Source organism: Rhynchophorus ferrugineus, unplaced genomic scaffold (assembly GCF_030347505.1).
Source record: "Rhynchophorus ferrugineus isolate W39M unplaced genomic scaffold, kcgeb_rfMv2 rfM11, whole genome shotgun sequence".
Classification (NCBI taxonomy): domain Eukaryota; kingdom Metazoa; phylum Arthropoda; class Insecta; order Coleoptera; family Curculionidae; genus Rhynchophorus; species Rhynchophorus ferrugineus.
The window spans coordinates 21,828,569-21,853,830 of NW_027472590.1; the positions used below are offsets into that span (position 1 = coordinate 21,828,569).

Sequence of the window (25,262 nt, forward strand, 5' to 3'; positions counted from 1 at the left end):
GGCAGTATCACATGCCCCAGAAAATTGTTTTATTATACTTCACTAGTTCTTCGAGCTATCTTTTTTATCTTATCTCACGATATTGCCATGTCGATAATATAACATATATTTTGTCAAATGTCTTTTTAATTTTGTCAAAGTTACTTTTTAAGGATCTTTCAGATAGAACGTTAAAAATAATATGCACCATATACTTTTGGATAAAACAGGTAAACAGAATTTTAACAGAGAAAGACCCAAAGTTTGCTTTCAGTATAAGAAAACAAAAGGTCGGAAGTCTATTAGATCCTATTAAATTGAACTGAAAAGAAAAAGGGAAAAATCAGAAGAGATAATTCTGATTTGTTCCAAAGTTCTATGTTTATGATTATTTTTATGCTATATTTATATTTTTGCATAATTTGCAGTTTTGCAGATTATATTTACTTCATTCGTTGAACTTTATTTTTAATCAATTTATTTCATACATTAAATCGTTTTTTGTTTAAATTTTATTGGACAATTAAACGTGACGTCAGGGCAGTCACGTGCTAAACTTCAAGAGCCAATCAAATATCTTCATAACAAAATGTTTTCCTTACAGGTGCCTATAATGGAGATTTTAAATTGACCAATCTAATTACTTGAATGGTGGATTTAACCCCATCTGGATATTCGATAAAGCAAAACTTTTCCCCAGAGTCCCCTATTGAGTTGTATTTCTATTACTCTATGATTCTACCTGTCGATAGCTTGTAAATGGCAACGTTGCAAAATCAGGCGGAAACTACCGAAGTTTACCGAATGCTGGCTATGATTCTGAAAAAATAACCACTACTTGTGGTTATTTGCTAGTTGGCTTGCACCTTGATGCTTTAACCTTCATTTATAGATGTTAAGATTATCTAGGATTCAGGGTAAGTGATAAGAGTACATAAAAAGGGCGAATAAAAAATACAAATAATTTTAGCACATAAAATCTATTTAGACATTAACATTATTATGAAACACATGATTTTTAGACAAATATAAAGAACAGTAAAATTATCAAAGGCACAAGTTGGAAAATACAAAATATCATGATTTTAACGTACCTAAAATTAAAAACAAAATAAAACAGTTCACACTAATAGAACATAAACAATTTTGGAATGTATCCCGCCAATAAGACGGGATCTTCGTAACAGTACAAGATGAGTGGTAAACTTTATTATGGATTTTATAGCGAACACAAAAAATACCGTAAATCGAGAATAAACGTTTTCATTCATTGTGAAACTCATTGTGTACAGGAAATTAAAACTGAATCAATTCGTTCCCCGCCATAAGCTACAACATATACAAATGAATTTCAATAAGTATAATGACTAGAGCAAACACTTGTGGCGAAGATATCTTGGGACTAGTAGACTTTTAGGAGGAGTTTATAAACATCTTGGGGGAATACAAAATATGAACTAATAGTAGGCCGTACGTATTTTTCTTTAATGGGATACTATGACGATTTAATCAATTTATTTAATCTATATATTGCGTACCCTTCTGTACACTGATACAGAGAGCTAAACCAAATCAAACAGTACATTGTTTAAATCACCATTAACTATAGTGGTACGAATATTTACTAACAAAAATATCAGTCACTCTTAATTGTCAAGTGTTATGTATACTATTAAACGTCTAAATGATTAACTAAATTTGTCACTATCAACAATCAATTAACTACTTTTTGTTTAACATCCAGTAACCATATGAGTCGCTACTTCTGTCATTCATTTCTGCTAGTTCACTTTTAATCAAGGCTGTAAATCAGATTTCCACGATCAACATTACACACCTCATTAATAAGCCCTTCAGTCTATGTAAATCATAATTATCACCGATCTTGCATACTTTACAAACAACTTGGACCTGTCAGTGCTACTAAAACACTTCAAGCATAACTGAAATATCAACCAAGAGTTTGTAGAAAATGCAAGAACCTTCTTATACAAAAATAAAATTAGCAAGTGACTTTTATAGTCAGAGATTCCGTAAACGCTAGACATATCATTTTATTAAAAAAAAATTTTCTACGGAATTATGGATACAAAACAAATGTTTTCTGTCAAAATCACTGTGACTGCAAAATAGCACAATACAATTCCATAGAAAAAAATAAGTTTTTATAAAATGACCAAATCTAGGGCTGACGAGATCTTACACTATTAATTTTCATACGGTTAAAGTTGAAGCCAAAGCGATGTTTTAAGGTTAAAACTGTGTGTCTGTTAAAAATGGAAAATTAAATCAAATTAGTGGTTCTTAATAACAGCCATGTAAACGAACGTGAATATTTGCTAGCGATCATAAAGCCCAACACCAAAAGTAGTTTAAAAATATTCATATTAGTACCTTCTATGTGTCCAATAAATGCCTTTTGAACAACTCCTTCTATATTTACTTATACAGACATAAGACCGAGGAATGAATGGCAAAAACTTGGGTTGTTAGGTGACCCTCAAGAGATAACGTATATTCCTCCGAATTCACTGTAACATTAAAATTATCCGTCAATATTTTCTCGCCGGAAAAATTAGTTTTTATTGTATTTTTTTCCATTTTTAACAAACAGAATGGTATTTATAATGTTTCCACTGTAACCGACTGAAAAACTATACTATAATTGAATAAATAATCTTGTAGTTATACACGAAAGTCTGTTCTCTGAATTTACAAACAAAAACTTATATATTTATATATACTTAAACTATTTTTATGATCTAGCGTGACTAGATGAGTATTTACTTCTTAGTTTTAAGTCTAAATATTGTTTTTTTGTTACCTTAATTCATCATTTTGTTTAAACTACAGCTATTTATATAGGTACTTGCTAAATGTTATATGTACCTTACTCGTAGAGTAAGAATTACTTGTTGAAAGGCAAACATATCATGTTTTTCTTTCTGAGGAAATCAAAAACATTTATTGGCACAATGAAGAAAAGCATTTAAGACTTACTCAAAAAAAACTGTTAAATAACATAACCTGCGTTAAACTATGCTTGCCTATCAACGTAGATAGTACGTATTTATTTTTTTAAGTGAAAAATTTGCTTTTTGTATATATATTTTAGTACGATGAACGAAAATGTATCGACTTTAAAAGTACCATTGTGGTATTTTTTTTGTTTTTGTTCATGTTACATTCGCTACAGTTAATGACGTCCATTTTTGGCACACAATTTTATCAGAACCGATCCCTTAGGCCATAAAGTGTCTGAAAAGGCAAAGTTTGCAATGGTACTTTTAAAAAGGTACCTTTTCCATTTGATCGGGAAATGGCAAAAATCATTTTAAAGAAAAAAAAATTCGGGCGAACAAGACGCACTTAAAAAAAGTTAAGCAAATATATCACTTCAAACGTCTCTTGTTTCACTAATTTCTACTATCACAATGAAACGACGAAAATACATCAAATGTCTAATTTTTCTTATTATAAGAAGAGGTAGGTTACAAAACCGCAGGGTAGATATAGGATATTCGGAAAATAAACTTTAAATGCTTTAATTATTCGGTATTAATCGTCCAAGATCTCATGAAAGCTACGCTTGCGTCATTTTATAACACCTGACGTTAGTCGTAGTAGCTTTGAAAAACAAATGAAAACCATATCGGTAACAAATGTCAAACCAAAATTTTTCAGGTTATATGAAGTGTCAGTTTTGTCATTGTTCAGATAATTCACGTCTTTAATTGTTAGACATTTGCTGCTTGTATTATCAAAGCCATTGTAAAAAACTTTTCATAATAACCAATTGCTCTGTATTAATATAATAATATAAAAAAATCAGTTATTATAAAATGACGTAAGTCTGACGTTTTCGAATCTTGATCCATAACGATAAAAATGAGTTTAATCATTTACGGTACAGTATATTTTATTATGTTAATCAGCTTAATACTTTAGGAGGATACTAAAAACGTGTTTAATAAGATATCATGATGAAAATCTCATGTAAATGAAAAATAACTGATGGGTATCCTGATTTAGACGGAACATTGTTGAGTAATCAAATCAAATATGTGTTAAACCGATTTTCTTGAGTAATTTGTTTGGTATTTGAAATAATTTTATTATTTAGGAGAGTCAGTCATGTCACCTACCGAGTACTAGTAGCTTTATACTTAAAGGTATCTCTACTGCATACCAAGTACATTCTGAGAATGTTTCTCATGTTTTTTTTTGTAGCTGATTGTCGTAATTTACTCATAAAGACTGACCGAGTCGATTTATTTCGCGAAATCGTCGATGATTTTCAAATGTGTACCAAAAATCGAAACTGATTTGCGTTGCCGCCGAGAGATCAAATTGATCCCTTCCCGCTAAGTGACAGGGTTTGCGGGAGGGGAGAGGAGCAAACAGTGCGAGTCCCGATTGTGTTTTCCGCCATTCCGGGATTCTTATATCACTATTCCGCTGGACTCACCGTCTACTCGCGCCAGACGAGTTTCGAATTCTTTGTTCAGAGCTGTCCGGGCCTGTAAACAAAATACCAGAGTTTTTAACAGGGTTTCTTCGAAATACGGAGAGAAATAAACAAAAATTGATTAATTAATTAAAAATTAAATTAATTGATACATTCAATCAGATAACATCAGCATTTTATTATTTAGATATAATATCTGCAATATTTTGGAGTTGTTGGAAGTGTTTCACGCTTGCAATATGAAACTATAGTCCACTCAAAATAAGACTGAACTCACGCCATCAAGATGTTTAATGTATTGCCTATCATAATTTGTAAATTCGTTTTAAGATCAAACAATATTTTCGTTTTTATTTCATTCTAGTTAAAAAAGGCAAAATGCTGTCTGCTACTACTGTTGCAATGTACGCGGACGATACAGCAGTTTTACCATCACACGAGGATCCAATATCAGCTACAAGAAACCTCCAACTTCATCTTAATAAAGTTGAATTGTGGTTGAAAACGTGGCGTATCAAAGCAAATGAGACAGAATCTACACATGTGACATTTACCCTTTGTAGAAGAACATTTCCTTCAGTAAAATTGAATTATCATCAACTTCCGCAAGCAGAGAACGTTAAATATCTGGAAATACATTTTGATCGACGTTTGACATGGAAAAACATATAGTGACAAAACGCAAACAGCTTGGACTAAACCGAATGTTGGCTGATAGGGCGTAAATCTAAATTATCATTAGATAACAAGGTTTTGCTGTATAAGTCAATACTTAGGCTCATTTGCACCTATGGTATTGAACTGTGCGGTACAACTAGCAAATCTAATATAGCTATCCTCCAGAAGTTCCAGAATAAGGTGTTGTGAGTCATCGTCGATGCCCCATATTACGTGTCCAACAAACTGATTCAACGCGATATCCCGATAGAGCCCATAACGAGTGTGATTTGAAGTGCGAGTGCGAAGTACTCTGAAAGACTCTTAGTGCATACCAATGCATTCGCCAAACAGTTAAATGTGCGCGATGACAGTGTAGTGCATAGGCTCAAACGCAAACTACCATATCAACTGATTAATAAACACATAGAGTGAGATTTAATAATCTCTAGAATAAGTTCGAATAGTATCTAGAATAAGATTTAGATTATAATTTGTATAGCAGATCACTTACTGAAGCGATCTTCTACATGTCCGGATAGTTACATTATATAACACAAGTCATATAATAATACTTATTGCCTACGGGTGCACGTTAAATAATAAGTTGCTGTGGTGTTTACTGAAAATATTTTTAGCGTGTTGCAGCTGCACTGAATGTTAGTATGGGCACGGTCACCGAGCTATCTAAAAAAAATGAAAAATATAATCTTGGATTCACCGAAAAGATGAAAAATGATGTTAGCTCTATCAGAAATTAAATATGTGATAAAAATAGTGACTAAATTTTTTAATATAAACAATTTAATATAATTATTTCAAAGGAAACTGTTAGTCTGAAAAGTATCCACAGATATGCAGCTCTTTGAGGGATATATATGTAATAGGATATATATAGGAAAATATATAGGATATATAGGAAAATAGTGTAAAGACAGCCCCCGAAGAGGTCTAATGGAACTTCCAGATACTTCTTTTAAAAGAATGCAATTTTTAAAAGCATATAATAAAATTAAGGAAGATTTATTACTTCAATTTGTGTATTTAGAGGAGACATGGATATTTCAGAATGGGACCAATATAATCAATAGTCACCCATAGCAAGATAATAAAAATGGTATTAAGATAACTAAAGTTGATGGAAAAAGGTAAATTTTAGAATAACAATTGATTAACATTTTATTAGTTATAACTTTCATTAATAATTAATTGTATTGTTCTTCATGCTGGAAACAGAAATGGTTAATAACACCTTTGGTTTGGATGAACTCGATCAAATACTTCCAATAAGAAATTGAAAAATGATGGAATCGTGAATAAATGTTAGATAAATTACAAATTAACGGCAATAAAATTTTGTGAATATGAGGTTATAATTCAATGCTGACAATTCTTTCCAAGGCATGGTGATGTGAGTGGAAACAACTAAAGGTGAGAAAAACTTATTATAGAGTGTGAAAGATGTATGTGCACAGATATGTGAGTAATTGTTCAGAATACACACGAGCATTTGGTTAAAATGTGCGAGGAGAGAAAGAATGCTAACTATTTTACAAATAGTCTAGTTTTGTTAAGAAAGATGTGTACAGGTAGTAACGTAGCAACAGAACAAAATAAGGAGAAATACAGTGATATCAAAATCTAAGCGTAAAAGGTAAATATGCTCTCTAATGAAAGTAAAATATATTATTTGGATATACAGTTGTTAATTAGGTAGACTAGGCTTCCAGAGGATATCTCTACATAAAAAAAACGCGCCTAGAACTCTAACGTGGGTGGTATGGAAAAGAGTTTAATGTAAATATAGTAAAACACAATTCTAACCTATAAACTATTATAACTGTATAATTAATTGTAGTTTTAAGTCCTTCGATAACATATGCATTAGATGTATTATAATGTTAAAATAAATTATATTTCATAACAGTATTTTTGTTTAATTATGTTATTTAGAGTAGAGTTAAAGTTAAAATGAACTAACACTTAAAGTTCATGCGGCAACATTGAGACGTTTTCACTGTTTTATTTAACGAATTATAAGTTAAAAGAAAGTTAAAGAAAGAGCGAAGTTAAAAAAAACTGGACATCACTTAATAAATTTCGAGTTTAACTAATAAAACAACTTTTAGGTAAAGACATTTAAGGGAGTGCATATACATTTAGTTCAATTCTTCATTTGAGTTAACCTGCCTTTACTGGAACCTCAAATGAATGTTAAGATTTGCAAACAGTTAAAATAGTCGTTCTAAAATACCAATGAGCTCACGTCGCCAAAGAAATTTATTGCCTTTTGCAGTTGGTAAATTTGTTTTAAAATCAGACTTTTGAAAAATATATATCAAATCGCTGCTTAACATTTGTGGATATTCTGATTGAAAATGCCATAGCCAATAAATAGTTAGTGTTGAGTTGTTAACGAGAGAAAACAATGTTACAGAAAAATACAATTTATTTTCCCTCTTCTCTGCGTAAATTATTGAACAAAAACGATTTGTTTATTTAAATGAATATTACAAAAAGTAAAAGAATTATGATGGATGGAAATGACATACTATATCGTATATTAACTCTCTGGTTTTAGATGATACTGATTCCGTCATCGAACCCAACTGATAATTATAACATTACAATAGTAAAACACATTTTTTTGGCAAAATTAGTTTTTTTTTATTAAACATAATTCCCTTCAAGGGTGATACACTGATTATGGCGACCCTCCAACTTTTTACCATTTATGTAATACAATTTGACCCTTGCTTCAAAATAGGCCTCAGTTTCGGCGATTCATTCGACGAAAATTTCTTCCCAGCGAGCATTCTTTTGAGATCTGATAATAGGAAATATTCGCTGGAGATTAAATCTAGAGAATACGGTGGATGAGGAAGCAATTCGAAGCCCAATTCATGGATTTTTGCCATCGTTTTCACTGACTCATGACACGGTGCATTGTCTTGGCGAAGCAGCACTTTATTTTTCTTCAAATTGCGGCCGTTTTTCGACGATTTCGTCCTTTAATAACGCTGTGTAATAGTCGCTGTTGATGGTCGTTCCTTTTTCAAGGTAGTCAATGAAAATTATTCCATACGCATTCCAAAATACAGACGCCATAAACTGGCCAACCGACTGTTGCGTTTTCGCCCGCTTTGGAGAGGGTTCATCGTGTGCAGTCCACTCGGATGACTGTCGATTGGACTTCGGAGTGAAATGATGGAGTTTCATCCATTGTCACATATCGACGTAAAAACTCGGGTTTATTAGGCTTGATTATCTTCAAACACTGCTCCGAATCATCAATTCATCGTTGTTTTTGGTCCAAAGAGAGCTCGCGCGGCACCCACTTTGCACATAGCTTTCTCATACCCAAATACTCGTGAATGATTTGATGTATATGTTCAGTTGATATCTTTAGAGTGTGTGCTATTTCATTCAGATTCAATTTACGGCTGTTCAAAATCACTGCGTTCACCGTTTTCAATGCTCATTTCACCACGTCTAAACCTAGCACACCTATCCTTGATGGTTGATTTTCTTGGAGCAGTGCTTCAGGCTTTTTGCTTCAACTGTATTATTTCCCTTCAAAAAGCAATATTTAGATCGGTTCCAACCTTCGTAAGGTGAAGATGTATTTTCAATACGCTCGAAGCTCTAGAAAGATACCTTTCTTAAAAAACCCAGTATTTTATTACGGTTATTTAATAGAGTGTTAAAAACGCATAACAGAGGCGGCTATCCGTCTCTGAGTGGACCTAAAATGTAGTAGAATACGTGTTTACGTGACCAGACAAAAAGACTGCATTTCATTTTTATTAGTGTTTTAAAATTATTTTCCCTTATTTTACAACAGTCCATTCGAAATTCATTTATAGTATTTTTGATCAAAAACTAGTGCAAAAAATTATGCTTGAGTGAAAAATGAAGTGCGTGAAATAAACAATGTATTTATTTTATTTTTTTTTATCTTTGGAAGTAAATAAAATAAAATATTAACAATCTAAAAATGGCAAACCACAGCGATTCAACCAAATCACCTGCACACTATGATATAAGATTAGAACAATCAGCAATAACGCAAACCCCACAAACAGAATGGATTAGAGTCATTAACAAAAATGATTGAGAAGCCCAGAAGAAGAAATTGCGAGGAAACAAACAAGAATCAGTGACTATTCCTACAGGCTAAGTTCTAGTAAAAGAATTAGATGAAAGAAACACACAATACCATATATTCAGCCCAAAATCCGAGAGAACATTTAAATTCGTATTAAAAGGATTACATCACGGGACAGACTTTAACACCATCAAGGTAGCCCTAGCTGAAAAAGGGCACGAGATCGTAAATGTTCACAATATACGACATCGCACGACAAAAAAACCTCTGCCTATGTTCTATATAGATTTAAAACCTAATGGAAATAATAAGGCGGTGTATAAAATCATCAAATTAGAAAGTAATATTATTAAATGCGAACCACCCCATACAAAAAGAATTATACCACAATGGACGCACAAGTGTCAAGCGCACGGGCACACAAATACTTACTGTCGCAAATCATATAAATGCGTAAAATGTGCAGGAGAACACAAAACAGGAGATTGTACTCGTAAAGTTCGCGATGAAAAAGTGAAATTTGCTGTAACGGAAATCATCCAGCGAACTACAAGGGTTGCGCAGTTCACAAGCAACTACAGCAGAAAATCTATCCTGCCTTAAGAGAAAAAAGGCATCACCAGCATCAAAAACAATCTACACCTACCAGTCTACCCATCAGACCAAGTCAACCAGACATAACTTATGCCCAAATAGTTGAAAATGGTTCAGCACAAAATCGAGAAACCACATCACAACCTACTGAAACTAGCAGCAATATTTCTAGATTAGAAAACATGATGGCCAAACTAATGGATCAAATGAGTACGATGATTGGTCTACTCACAACCGTCGTCAGCAAACTTGCCTAATGCCTGAAACCATTAGCTACAAAATTGCCGTCTGGAATGCCAATGGGCTCCAACAACACGCCAGGGAACTAAAATGGTTTGTAACTGAGCAAAATATTGACGTTATGAGGGTTTCCGAAACATATTTTACGGACAAATATTATTTGAAAATTCCTAAATATAAACTTTATCATACAAATCACACTGATGATAAAAAATAAACATATATCATGTACAATATAGAAAAAGATAGCAGAAAAAGAAAGTTACGACGGGATTGGCAGCAGCAAAGGACTGAAGAGAATAAAAGAAAATTTAATACGAAAATAAAAGAGCTGAAAGAACTAAGCCAAAATGAACAAAACCAAGGCATTCAAGAATACCTAGAAAACTTGACACCAACTGAGACTACAAACGATGTGGAAAGCAACAAAAAAGCTTAGGAAATCCCAGCAGCATAACCCACCTATTAAAACAAACGAAAATAATTGGGTTAGAAGCAATAAAGAGAAGGCCGACATTTTCTCAAAACACTTAAAAAATGTTTTTAAACCTTTCCAGTCTCAACTACATAAAGATGAGGGAAAAAAAAGAAGATGTGACCTCCTAGCGACCTATAAGTTTATTTACAATAATCTCGAAAGTTTTAGAGAAATTACACATAAAGAAGCTAAACTATATAATAGAAAAGAGAAAAAATATTCCAGAACACCAATTTGGCTTTCCCAATAAGCATGAGACAGACTATAGAACAAGTGCATAGACTTATAAACCAAATAAACGCTGACCTAAATGCCAAAAGATATTGTTCGGCTGCTTTCCTAGACATATCTCAGGCTTTTGACAAAGTATGGCATACGGGCTTGCAGGTTAAACTAAAGAAACTTCTCCCTCATCCGGACTATCAGTTATTAAAATCGTATCTCACTGATAGAAATTTTAGTGTAAATCAAGGCGATGAACATACCGAATTAAATCCCATATATTCAGGAGTTCCGCAAGGTAGTGTACTGGGTCCAGTACTGTATCTTCTGTATACGGCCGATCTGCCCACCACAAAAATAACTACTGTGGCAACATACGCAGATGACACAGCAATCTTAGCATCCCATGAAGATCCAGTCACAGCACCAATAAACCTACAAACCCACCTGGAGCAAATACAATTATGGTTGAAGATATGGCGCATTAAAGTCAATGAAAGAAAATCCACGCATGTAACGTTTACCCCGCGTAGAAGAACATGTTCACCAGTGAATATCAATCATCGTCAAATCCCCCAAGCAGAGCATGTTAAATATATTGGTATGCACTTAGATCGACGCCTAACCTGAAAGAAGCACATACTCTTTAAATGGAAACAACTTGGACTTAAATTATATCAAATGTATTGGCTGATCGAGCGCAAATCCAAGTTATCATTAGATAACAAGGTATTGCTGTATGAGTCTATACTCAAGCCTATTTGGTCATATGGAATCCAACTATGGGGTACTGCTAGCAAATCTAATATATCCATCATTCAACGGTTCCAAAATAAGGTGTTGCGTGGCATTGTTGATGCTCCGTACTATATTTCAAATAAGGACATACAATATAGACATAAGAAATACATATTGCCAATAGGACAGATTGTGGAATGACGAAGACTAATAAAAAAGCAATATTTTATCAACACGCGAAAGTCCTTTTTATCCATTTTTTTCATAAAAACAAAAGTTGTTTCACATAAAATGCTATAATTCACAAACTAGTGATCCGACAGTTGTCAAATTTATACACGCATTTTTTGAGCGTTAGGACTCACTAAAAAACAAATGGATTTAATTCTAGTAGCGCCATCTATATGTCAGGCCGAGGATTTTTCAATTGACCTGTTAGGACAAAGCTTTGAGTATCGCAAAGAGTTCAGCGGTCAATATTAGATCCTATTCAAGGAGCTTGAACCGGAATGCCCGGTTGTTCACCACAAATGTACTGCCAAGCCCACTGCGAGATTTAGAGCTATCGATATATGTGCTTGCGGCCAAGGTAAGAGTAGAGAAGTTCACAGAACTTGGGCCAAATAAAATAAGGACAAATTCTCTTTCAAAGGGATAGTGAAGGTTCAAGGGAGAAAATTACGGTAGTGGATAGGGAGTGAATGCAGCAAACTAATTCTTGCACTGAAAGGAAGATCAGCAATTATATGAAAGGTTTGGGTGTAATAGTCAGGCATAAGATGACCCAGCACAAGATGACTCCAAATGGATATCAGATTTAAGTAAGATGGCAAAGAAAGCGATCGCACTGCGAATTTTAGTGAAAGAAAATCCCGACGATAAGAAAGAGATGGGGTGGATGTAAAACTACATAAACCAATTACAGGGGAGGATCCGAGGACACCCAACGTTATTCTAAGTGCAGTATTATGAATAACATTAAGGCATTTGAGGTAAGTTGGAGCACCAGCGCCGAACAGGAGGAAGCCATAGTTTATCTTAAGAAATAATAATAGAGGAATATATTTTAAGTACGTTTTCCTGGTCTGCGCCTCTGTACCGGTTAGAGAGCCAAAGTAGCATTGTGTCTCTGTAGCAGCAAAATTTAAGATCGTTGATGTAATGTGGTGCTCCCAGGATAACTGACTGTCGAAAATCACTCCTAAGAAACTTATACGATCAACCGTTGGGATTGGAGTGTTAAAAAAGAGATTTAAAGAGATGAAATGGACGCGAGTATAGTTACACCTCCGACAGAAGTGAATTACAGAGGATTTTGAAGGAGAAATTAGGAATCCGGTGGAGGGGGACCAGGAAGAGAGATGATTAAGTGCTCCTCCACGAAAGAGCCTTTCTCCTAGGTTTGGAGACTTGACCGAGAAATAAATAAGTACGTCTTCCGCAAAAAAACCGGTAGGTGAGCTTTGAGTCGAGATGTTTAGTTATTGAATCTAGGGCGATTATAAATAAAGTGGGGCTTAGAGCTGAACCCTACTCTGAGGGACTCTAGTCGAGAGCGGGTAGGTAGAGGAGAGAAAACCTCCCGAACAGACGCGAAAGGATCTGTTGCTGAGAAAGTTCTTGACAAAGTTCGGGATGTTCAAGCACTGTAAATTATTGATGATAGAAGGTGTTTTCCATTCGAGTAAGTATTTCTTATGTTATTCTCTAAGTTCACTAAATGGTTAACTGTGGACTGACCAGAACAAAACTCACGCTGAAAGTCAGATATTAACGAATGGATTTCCAGGAACCAAGATAGGATGTTGAGAAACACATGCTCGAACACCTGACACAAATGGTCGGTAAAGAAAATAGGACGGTAGCTTGGGAGAGATGTCTGGGATTTGCCCTTCTGTCATAGTGGCATCAAGATAGAGTGGGACCAGGAGAGCGAGAAAAGAGTTCATTGTAACTATAGCAACCTGTAACAAAACAACCCCAAAACTATTGTGACTGTAAAATTAACTTCAATTTTAAGTCCGATAATATATGCATACTATAATGTTACAATAAATTATATTTAATAACATTATTTTTGTTTAATTTTTTATTTTCCTTAGAATTTTTTTAGATATCAAAGCCAAAATAAATTAAACGTCAAAGTTGATGCAACAATATTGCGACGTTGTGACATCATACATTTTGAAGACGTGAGTTCTTTGTTATTAAACAGGATATATTCCGGGAAAGATGTGGTATATAATTGGCTAATTCTGCGCATGCGCATTTCGATAATGTACGTCAAGTTGTGTTTATTATTTGCTAATTCTATGGTTATGTATTTACAGACTTTTTCTTATATATAGTCTATTCAAAACAGTAGTGACGCACGTCATCAATATGTGACTGCCGAAAGTTGTAAATTCGTCAGACAATATTTTCTTTCTCATTTTATCATGTTTAAAAAGAGAATGCTGTTTGATAAGTTCGAACATGTAACTAAATTACCTCGCAGATATCGTCCGTTTGTCAAACGCCTGCGAAATTTTTGATAATATTATAATTACGGGATATAATACTTGTTTTAACGCTTTGTTTTGATACATTTCATATCGCCGCTTATTATTATTCTAGTTTAAAATGCCGAAGCCGTTACATAGTCAGAGTCAAAAACTGATTACGTCTGTAAGCAGTTATTTCGAACAGGAACGAGATAATGGAGTCCTCCTCTTGCCAGTACGATGTGTTAGAGAGGTAAGCATTTTTACTGTTAAATATTAATTGAGACGGTTTTTATTGAAAATATTTTTAGCGCCTTACAGCTGCACTGAATATTAGTACGCTTACGGTCACTAAAATATCTTAAAAAATAAAAAACAATATAACCTTAAATTTACCAGAAGAAACCTTCTTTATGCGAAACGGGTGATATAGCGGTATCAGAGTTTAAATATACGAAATGTATAAAAACAGCAAGTAGTTTTTTCAATCTAAACATAATTTAATACATCTATTTCAGAGAATATTGTTAGTCTGGAAAGTATTCATAAAAATCTGAAAGATATGCAGCTATTTGAGGGCTGTAGAACATCCCATCATACACTGTTGGGTAATATAGGATTAAAGTAGTGTAAAGATAACAACAAAGGGGTTTAATGTAACTTCCAAACATTGCTTTTAAAAGAATACAATTTTTAAAAACATATAGCAAAATTAAGGAAGAACTATTATCTCAATTTGTATATTTAGATGAGACATAGATATTTTAGAATGGAACATTGGGTTACTCCTGCTAAGATGATAATAAATATAGTGTAAAGATAACAAAAGTTAATGGAAAAAGGTAAACGTTGGAATAAGTATCAATTAGATTTTGTTAGTCATAACATTTATTGATAATTAATTGTAGACATATAGTTCTTCATGCTGGAAACCAGAAATGGTTTTATTCCTGGTGCAGAATTAGTGTTTTCCTCTAAGTCCAAGAGTAACTACCATGGAGAAATGAACCATAACTTGTTTTTGCAGTGGTTTGAAAATCAGCTTTTAAAGAATGTGGCGGAACCATCAGTTATTGTTATGGACAATTCACCATATCATAGTACGTACACTGGTGGAGAAGATCCCAAGAAGTGCATCAACAAAGGCTGCAATTAAGGAATGGCTTAAAGTACATAAAATAAATTTTGAAGAAACAACGTTAAAGAATGCACTATTTCAAATTATTACTTTGTAAATATAAATAAAATATTTAATTGCATTTTATGTAATTTACTTTTTTAGAGATAAGCCTGAGAAAAGATACGTGCTTGGTCCGATTGCTGAACGTTATGGCCACAGAGTATTATGCCTTCCTCCCTATCACTACATATTGTATTGTAAAGAATTATTATAATAGACATTCAGGTCGAAAATGATATTTAAATCAGAACTGCCTGGATTTATGGAAAGAAGCATCAGACACACTGAAGAAGAAATTGACAAATAGTGGAATTGTGAGCAAGTTTTTGATAGATTGGAAATAAACAGCTTAGTTATTTTCTTGATTAGTGTTTCTGAAAGTGACAGTAACTGAATAAATCTTTATGAATGTTAGTTTATGATTCAATGCTGATAATTACCAAGGCAGGATGATGAAAGAGAAAACAACTGAAGGTCGGTATATAATTAATATACTTTAACTGTAGGAAATTGTACTACAGAGTGAGAAAGCTTTATGTAATTGTGTGTTATTGCTCAGAATATACATGAATATACAGAATAATACTTACTGTTTTGCACATATCTCAAATGCATCAAGGAAAATGCGTGATTAAATGTAGTTTTGTCAAGAAAGATATTTACAGGTAGTAATAGAATAAACAGAGAAATACAGTAATATCAAAATGACTTTACAAGGAAACATTGCATTGAAGGAAACAAGAACTAAGCGTAACAGGTGATCCCTAATGAAAGTAAAATACATTACTTAGATATACAATTGTTAATTAGGTGGATTAAGCTTTTGGAGAATACCACGACATAAAAAACGCGCCTCTAACTCTACCTATACTAGTATCGAAAAAGTTCAATGTAAATATAATAAAACAACTCTAACCTATAAATTATTGTGGCCGTATAATTAATTGTAGTTTTAAATTCTTCGATATTATATGCATTAGATATACTATAATGTTAAAATAAATTATATTTGTTTAAATATTTTATTTAGATTCGAATTTTGTTATATGTCAAAGTCAAAATGTACTAAAACTCAAAGTTGATGCGCCAATATTGCGACATCAATTCAGATCGCCTGGGTTTACTGCTGTTTTGCATAGACTATATGTTTGTGAACATTTTATTAAATTTATTAAAAAAACAACTAAACACTAGTTTTTATGTTGCCAATAGAGTGAATTAACAAATTATAGCGTAGCGGAGAGGATAAATTGATTTTATGAATATATATTAGTGCCAGTATCTGTTAGTATATTACATATTACTGATAAAAAGTCCATTCAAAAACGTAACTAAAACTAACTAATATATGAATAAAAATTATAATATATTCTAGACGTGATAACATCAACAAAATTACCAGGACAGAGTAATATTCAAATGTCACATAATAGCAGAGAATGTAAAATGTAACTCGTTATCTAACACTCTTTCGTAGAGTATATTACATTTTTATATATGAGTATTAGTCTTATTGCTCCTAGGGGTTATAAAAATTATGAAGTGTAAGTATGTATGTTACACTACAGTGCATATATATATATATATATATATATATATATATATATATATTTGTTTTTATTGAAATTATTTTTAGCGCCTTATAGCTGCACTGAATATTAGTACGGTTGCGGTCACTAAACTATATAACTAAAACAATATAACCTTAAATTTACCAGAAGAAACCTTCTTTATGCGAAACGGGTGACGAATCAAGATCGCATCGCCATGCATCACCTTGATGATAGCGGTATCAGAGTTCAAATATACGAAATGTATAAAAACAGCAAGTAGTTTTTTCAATCTAAACATAATTTAATACAATTATTTCAGAGAAAATTCTTAGTCTTGAAAGTATCCATAAAAATCTGAAAGATATGCAGCTATTTGAGGGCTGTAGAACATCCCATCATAGACTGTTGGGTAATATAGGATTAAAGTGGTGTAAAGGTAACCACGAAGGGGTTTAATTTAACTTCCAGATATTGCTTTTAAAAGAATACAATTTTTAAAAACATATAGCAAAATTAAGGAAGAATTATTATATCAATTTGTATATTTAGATGAGACATATATATTTCAGAATGGAATGGAATTGGGTTACTCCTGCCAAGATGATAATAAATATAGTGTAAAGATAACAAAAGTTAATGGAAAAAGGTAAACGTTGGAATAACTATCAATTAGATTTTGTTAGTCATAACATTTATTAATAATTAATTGTAGACATATAGTTCTTCATGCTGGAAACCAGAAATGGTTTTATTCCTGGTGTAGAATCAGTGTTTTCCTTTAAGTCTAAGAGTGACTACCATGGAGAAATAAACCATAACTTGTTTTGCAGTGGCTTGAAAATCAGCTTTTAAAGAATTTGGAGGAACCATCAGTTATTGTTATGGACAAGTCACCATATCATAGTACATTGGTATATATATATGCACTGTAGTGTATGTTTTAAACATGTACAATAGTGTCTCACACATATACACCATACACACATACACCTCTTTTAAAAGCTTTTATTTATATTACTTTCAGTTATTCGGTGAAGAAGAATTAACACAAATTTTATTTTATTGTGTGTTTTTCAACTCTCAATTTCATTCTCTAAAAAAATCATTTCAATTCTCTTAAAATATTGATAACTGTATTTGCATTGTGATTAATAGTTTTTTAATGAAAAACTTTACCCAAATCTATGTCTCAACTTGCCTGAGCTTTTATTGGAAATGTTTTTATTATGTTGCAGATACACTGAATATTAGTATTAATATCTCTAAAAAAAAATAAAAACAATATAATATTGATATAATATGAATATAATATGATTTACCGAAAAGAAAGGGTTAATATACCTTGATATTGGTTCTATTCCAGATTAAACTTATATATGAAAACAGTGAGTAGTTTTTTTAATATAAACATAATTTAATACAATTATTTCAAAGATAACTCTAGAAAGTATTCATAGAAAACTTACGAGATATGTATAGCTCTTTGAGGGATGTAAGTCATCCCTTCATAGTGTGTAGACATAGATATTTCAAAATGGAATATTAAGCCAACCTTGACAAGACTAATAAAAAAAGCGTAGAGACAACAAAAGTTTATAGTATAGAAAAAGGTAAAAGTTACCATAATATTTGATTAGGTTTTGTCAATCATAATATTTTTTAAATAATTCATTGCAGATATATTAGGTATTATTCTTCATGTTAGAAATAGGAATGGTTTTATTCCTTGACAGTTACTATGAATTAGTGTTTTCCTCCAATTACAAGAATGAATACCATGGAGATATGAACCATAAGTTTTTGCACTGGTTTGAAAATCATCTGTTAAGGACTCGGAGGAACCATCATTTATTGTTATGGGCAATGCACCATACTAGAGCACACTGGTGGAAAAGAGATCCCAACAAGAAAATCGACAAAGGCTGTAATTAAAGAATGGCTTGCGTGACATAAATTAAGTTTTGAAAATTCCATGTTAAAGAATGAAGCATTTCAAATTGTTATTTGTTAAATATAAATGAAATGTTCAATGGAGTTTTATGGAATTCACTTTTTTAAAAATAGTCCTGAAAAAAGACACACAGTAGATCAGATGACTGAGCAATATGACTATAGAGTGTAATGTCAGATCGAATTCTTATGGGATGTAGTAAATAATTAATACAATAGGCAGGTCGACCAAAATATACAAGCAGGAACTGTTTGGATATGTCGAAAGAAGACTTGTCTATAATAACACCCTTCGATTGACTTGAAATTGACAAATGGTGGAATTGTGGAATAGGTTTAGATTGGAAATTAACGCTGCAGTTATTGGCTTGAATAGCGGTTTAAAAAGTAAAAGGGACCTAATGAAACTTTCTGGATGTGGGATTATGATTCAATGCTGACAATTACTAACGTCAAGACAGGGTGATGAGATGGGAATCAACTAATGATGGGTAGATAATTAATCTAGGATAACTGTAGAAAAGCGTTTGATTGTAAGGTGTAAAAGATTTGTGTGCATCGATATGTAATTGTTCAAAATATACAGGAGCATTTGGTTAAAATGTTTGAAGAGAAATAATATGGTTCAATTTATTTCTCATCGAAATACGAGTCTGTAAATAGTGAAAACGTCATACATAACCAAACTAAATTAAAATATTATTCAATTTATTTAAGTGGACATTCTCTCATTTAGCCAGTCATATACTACAACTTGTTCACTTTCATGTAGTCTTCATCTACACGCCAGACCCGGGACTTATTGAGTTATATGACCTTAAGAATAAATTTAACACAATAAAGTGTTTGTTACCTTTTTTCGATGTTCCTCGAATTGTTCTCGTACGGATTCGTGCTGTTTAGAAAGTTCATCCTTTCTGTTTTTAAACAAATTCTCCAGTTTCTCGCGTTCGGACACGCCTCTACCCACGACAGCCGTGACAGCCTCTCGCTTAACACGAGTGAACTGTTCACGATTCCGATGCTTCTTCGCCAACAGTTTCACCTCTTCTCGGTGATCGGCCTGCAGTTTCCTCATAAGCTCCGACGTTTCCTTCTCAAATTGATCCTGCAGGTCGAAGTTCAATGTAGAACACGTGTTTTAGTTCACGCAATCGCAACGCTTACCTTTAAGATTTTGATTTGATTGTTCTGGCTCTGTTTCATGACCTTTTCGGCGGTATTGTAGATGAGATCATGGTAACGCTCTCTCAGTTCCTTTTCCTGCGACACGAACTCCCGGTTAATGGCTAGTAATCTTTCCGATTGGCTTCGCGGCAGGCCCCGGTCCGATGGGTCGGTGCTGGTGGCTCCTTCTGCGTCATCAGCGACGGCCGTCAGTGGTTCGACGCTGGGAGATTCGGTGGAGAAGACGCCGCTTACACTGGTAAATAGGCTATTGGTTAAGGTTGGAAACAAATTAGATTGTGTTCAAGTGTCGTGGTAAGAGATTGTATAACTATAGTTTAGAATGTTAAATACACAAGGCACAAAGGATCCAGATAGTATAGTAGTAAGTTTAATACTAATATACTTTTTATGTGTATTACCTTTAAAGGATAACATTAAATATATGAAAGAAGCTATATACAAGCAACATCTGAATAAATCTGTAGAAAATTTGAAGAGGGTACAGTTGATGTACATCTAGATATATATTAGAAAAGAGAACTACCGTGTGTACCTAAAATTTATTACTTGTTTTTTTTAACAATTGTCGCTAGGCTTACGTAGGTCAATTTTATAATTTGACACATGTAATTGCATAATGACATCGAGCTTCAAAGCTGTATACATGCTATATTTTTCGAAAGTAACACCATCATAAAGTTACACCACTTCTTTGTCAAGTCAAAATGTCAAGTTTTGTGCTGAAAACGTGCATTTGCATATTATGCATTACTTTTGTTATTTAATCAAAAGAACAAAGCCGCTGAAAAACATCATTTGCTGGTAAAAACTTATGATAAGCATGCTCTAACTTCAACAACATGTGAGGAATGGTTTAGAAAATTTAAAAGTGGTTATTTCGATATGCAAGACAAAGAACGTTCTGGTAGACCGAAAAAGGTTCGATTTGGTTTGAAAAAGGAAAGATGCGAAATTATAAGAGTTGGATAAAGATCCAACTCAAACACAAAAACAATTGGCAAAAGCGTTAAAAGTCGTCCAAGAAACGATTAGCGACCGATTACGTGCAATGGGGAAAATCCACAAGATGGGAAGATGGATGCCATATCAATTGAATGACAGGCAAATGAAAAGTCGAAAAATCGTCTGTGAAATATGAATACATAAGAGGTACAGTTGATGTTCATCTAGGTATATATTAGAAAATAGAACTACCGTGTGTACCTATATTATCGTCTGCTGCTTCAAAGGTATGATAGGAAGTCATTTCTGCATCAAACGGTTATTTATTTTAAAAACCATAAGCGCAAAAAATCATGGTTATCACCTGGCGAAACCGGCCAATTGTCCGATTGATCGACTTCAAAGCCAAATCGTTTTAGTCGCAAGACAATGATCTGTGTTTCGTGGGACCAGAGTGGCGTGGTGTATTATGAACTATTGAAACCTGGTGAAACAGTTAATAGTTATCGTTCCCGACAACACATGATCCATTTGAACCTTGTATTCATTGAAAAACGTTCAGAATGGGCCATGGGCCCGAAGACACGGTAAAGTGATTTTACAGCACAATAATAAAACACATAAAACAAAACCGGCCAAGAAAGCATTCAAATATTATCGCACCCGCCGTACTCTCCAGATCGGGCCCCTCCGAGTTTTAACTTTTCACATTAATGGGAAACAAGTTTGCAAGAAAATGGCTCGATCAATAGTTTTGCTCAAAGGACAAACAGTTCTTTTGGGATGGAATCCATTAATTGCCTGAAAGATATACAAGATGTATAGAATCAAATGGTCAATACTTTGAATAAATAAAATTTTCGATTTTCTTGAAAATTATGTAGTTTTTTTCCGAAAGAACCGGTAATGACTTTTCGGTGCGCCCGGTAAATGAATGTGTCAACATTGGGTCGTGCTGACGTCATAAATTTTGATGACGTGCGTTGGCTGTTTTACTGGATAGACTTATAGTTAAAGGACTTTGTTTTCCATCATAACATTGCTAGACCACACAGATCTTTAGTATCTGGTTGGTTGGGATGTTTTGATGTATCCGACACATAGCCAATATTTACATAAATTGAAGAACATGAAAAAACACCCAATCCATTATATGTGCCATGTGCTTTTAAGAAAATATTCCAAAAGAACATCAGTTTAGCAAATGTTAGTAGGCTGAATATAACTAAATTGTCGACAACCACTGCATTACCAACTTTTACAATCTCCATTATTGTGTTAGTGTACACGTGTTACGGATCATATAGGTACTCACATATTTTTACTTGACAGTCTCTTCACCAGTTTCATGTTGATCAATTTGGATTTTTTCTCAGCGAAATCGCCACTCTTCTGCGACTGTAATGTATATTTCTTCTTCTCGTGCTTTTTCCTAAGAGTCTCTATTTTCTTATCCAGTTCTAATTTCTTTTCTAAAAAAATATTAACGTCGCGAAATCGGAAATGGTTATTTTATGGTTTTAATTAACCTTTTACTAGTTTATTTTCTAATATCTTATCCAGAGATTCGGCGGTGATCTCCTCGATCTTATCCTCAATTTTGACGTCGTTGGTTTTACTGACGGAATTCGAATCAATCGGTACGTTTGGACCGACGTGGTGGGCTAATAACGTGGCCGTTATCGTAGCTGTTGTCTCATCGTTGACGACCATATCTACAGAGCTGCAGCCACCAACAGGAATCGATGGACGCTGTGCCGGGCTGCCGTTGATGTGTTCCTTGGCGGTCTGAAAACGAAACTCATGTAATGATATGAACAAATAAAAATAGTGAACCAGTACCCGCTCGAGGCTATCTTTTTTCGTCTCGTCTCCCTCCGCTGGTTCCATATCGTCCGTAAGCACTGCCAGCTGTTGCGCGCGTTTTTCTAAATCACTCTGGTATTTAATAGGATTAGCTAGTGCCTCAGCGAAATCCGACAAACCATCAGGTACATAGTCTTTAACTACCACGTGAAGAAACAGCGTCGCTAAAGGCAGTGGTTGACCTGTGATATGAGAAAATTTATTATGACTGTTAAGAAACTGTTATGATAGGGATTACCCATTTCAGTTCGTAAGTTTACATGTCGGTACCCAGGACATAAACCCACAACTGGTAAAATTCTATGTCCTATAAATTTACCACCTTCTTCGTAAGCTATGATCCTTATCGACGCTAAATCGGGTAGCACGACCTTTTTAAACACAAATGGTTCGTCATCATAAACAGGATTGATACCATTATTTGGAATGACCTAAAAATTAGTAACAAAATAGTATTAAGTTATATTTGTCACCTATTTTTAAAAGAGTATTATTATTATGCGTTGGGATTCTTTAAACTAACTTTAGAATTTAATGCGTGGTACTTTGCAGTTTCTGTTGTTAGATAATTTCATCACTTTAAACAACATAAAACCGCTCTCGTGTACCATAGGTTGCATAACGATTACGTCAAGTACTGTCGAAGTTCCGAAACCGCACGACTTCTGACAAAATAAAAATTATAATGTTTGTTCTTATAATTGAAGGGTATGCGACAATTTTCTGTCTTAATTTCTTTAGGCATGCTTATAAGAGAAGTCAGATATAGTCCTAGTATTCTAAATAACAGTGAGTCATCACGATATTGAATGTATAGCATATCGCAGTTTTTTAATTCGTTTTAAAATCAGACAATATATTTCTTCTCATTTTATTCTAGTTAAAAAGAGATACAATGCTGTCTGATACTTGTAACTCTGTAACATGTAACCGAACCGACCTATAAAATTCGCCTGGTTGTCAAACGTCTGCGAAATCATTGAAAACATTAGTGATAATAATTAGAGGTTACAAGCGGTAAATGTTGTTTTGGCCCTTTGCTTGCTTTGATAAATTTCAAATTTCTGATTGAAAATGCTGAAGCCATTAGATACTCAGAGTCAGAAACAGATTGCATCTCTAATCAGTTACGTCTTTAATGTTAAAATAAATTATATTGGATTACACTATTTATGTTTTATTACTTTTTTATAATATAGATTAGAATTGTTATATGTTAAAGTCAAAATGAACAACAACTCAAAGTTGATGGTAACATTGCGACATTTTGACGTCATAAATTTAGGTGACGTTAGTTCATTGTGTTATTGAACGGATTGAAAATATGCAATTTTTGTTTGATTTGTAATGTTGGTAATTTTATAGATATAAAACATTTAATAAAATTCAAAATTCAACTGTTATATTTCCATCATATTCAATGTACAGGGGTATTACTAAATCTTATTCTTAAAATAAAATTGTTTTAGTAAAATAAAAGTGCCTTTTCATCCTCGCACAAATTAAAACCGGCACAGTCTGCTAGAAAAGCTGTTCTTTTAATTAATCCAGTTAGCCGAAGTGGGTGAAGTGGTTAACCGAATGTGAAACAAAGAACGAAACTTTGATAAACACTCCTAGTTCGTGGATTCTTGAAATTTTGATCACCAAAGAAGCTGTTGCAGTAATTGCACCAAACCCCAGAAAATCACCCCATAGCCTGAAAACAATGGCAATTTGAGTAGGAACATATTAATATTCAGAAAGAATTTTTCAACAATTATAAGCTGTCTAAAGCGAGTTACGACCACGAACAACACTTTGATGAGTTTATGTTTTATAGATCTACCAGTGGTACAGGATACTCTTAAAAAATCGGTGTAATCTTTGGTAACGTGATGATAGATTAAATTAGAATTGTCATAAGTATATTCCTTATAAATAAATAAAATGTATACAATCTGGCAACGTTGCCAACTGAAACAAACTTTTTAGTATTTGGTTATGTCAGCACCTTCAATTATAAAGTTAAAGGTTAAGTTACTTTTAGCAGTATTAAAGTCAGTTCTCTAAAGTCTGACTAATAAAACAGCCAATGCATGTCATCAAAATTTACGAGGTTAGAACGTCGCATCGTTGCAAACTAGAGGGACTACAGGTGAACAAGATGTAATTATATGATTGGCTAGTTCTGCTCGAAAAAAATTAATAACAATTTAATTTAGTTTGGTTATGTTTTTGACGTTTTTATTAATTACATGTTCATATTTCGTTAAGAAATAAATTTATCGATATTGTTTCTCTTCGAAAAACAATTAATTTCAATGCGGTTACAATTATCAATATTCCAGGACAATTAGTGAAATTAAAAGTTATAAAATAACCCAAAATAAAATGAAATATGTATCCATAAATATTTATGTTGCTCAAATATATATGAGAAATTAACAAGTCTATCAATACATAAGCATTTAATCACATTACCATAATTTAATTATAATCACTAACGTTTTGAAAAATGTAGACATTTCACAATACGGTCGACCAGTACCAAGTTACAAATCGAATTTCACAGACTGATTCGGTTACATGTTCCGACATATAAGATAGCGTTTTGTCTCTTTTTAACTAGCG

At 33.2% G+C, this 25,262-nt stretch overlaps 1 protein-coding gene across 8 annotated transcripts in view; it reads right to left on the bottom strand.

Moving 5' to 3' along the window:
• Nucleotides 1-1,645: 1,645 nt before the first annotated feature.
• The window catches only part of Plc21C (Phospholipase C at 21C), a 316,467-nt gene continuing 292,850 nt past the window's right edge, over nucleotides 1,646-25,262 (bottom strand). Inside the window, exons 12-19 of one of the 8 annotated variants that reach the window (XM_076417178.1) lie at nucleotides 22,888-23,080; nucleotides 22,313-22,831; nucleotides 22,099-22,255; nucleotides 19,818-20,085; nucleotides 19,504-19,758; nucleotides 4,448-4,499; nucleotides 2,374-2,510; nucleotides 1,646-1,781 (exon numbers count right to left, since the gene is read on the bottom strand). In XM_076417178.1, coding sequence (XP_076273293.1) covers nucleotides 2,419-2,510; nucleotides 4,448-4,499; nucleotides 19,504-19,758; nucleotides 19,818-20,085; nucleotides 22,099-22,255; nucleotides 22,313-22,831; nucleotides 22,888-23,080 — 1,536 coding nt within the window. In that variant the 3' untranslated portion in view covers nucleotides 1,646-1,781; nucleotides 2,374-2,418. Of the gene's footprint in view, nucleotides 1,782-2,268; nucleotides 2,511-4,447; nucleotides 4,500-14,963; nucleotides 15,114-17,875; nucleotides 17,963-19,503; nucleotides 19,759-19,817; nucleotides 20,086-22,098; nucleotides 22,256-22,312; nucleotides 22,832-22,887; nucleotides 23,081-25,262 lie in introns of those variants that run through there. The other 7 variants (XM_076417181.1, XM_076417180.1, XM_076417179.1 and 4 more) reach the window with 7 other exon arrangements.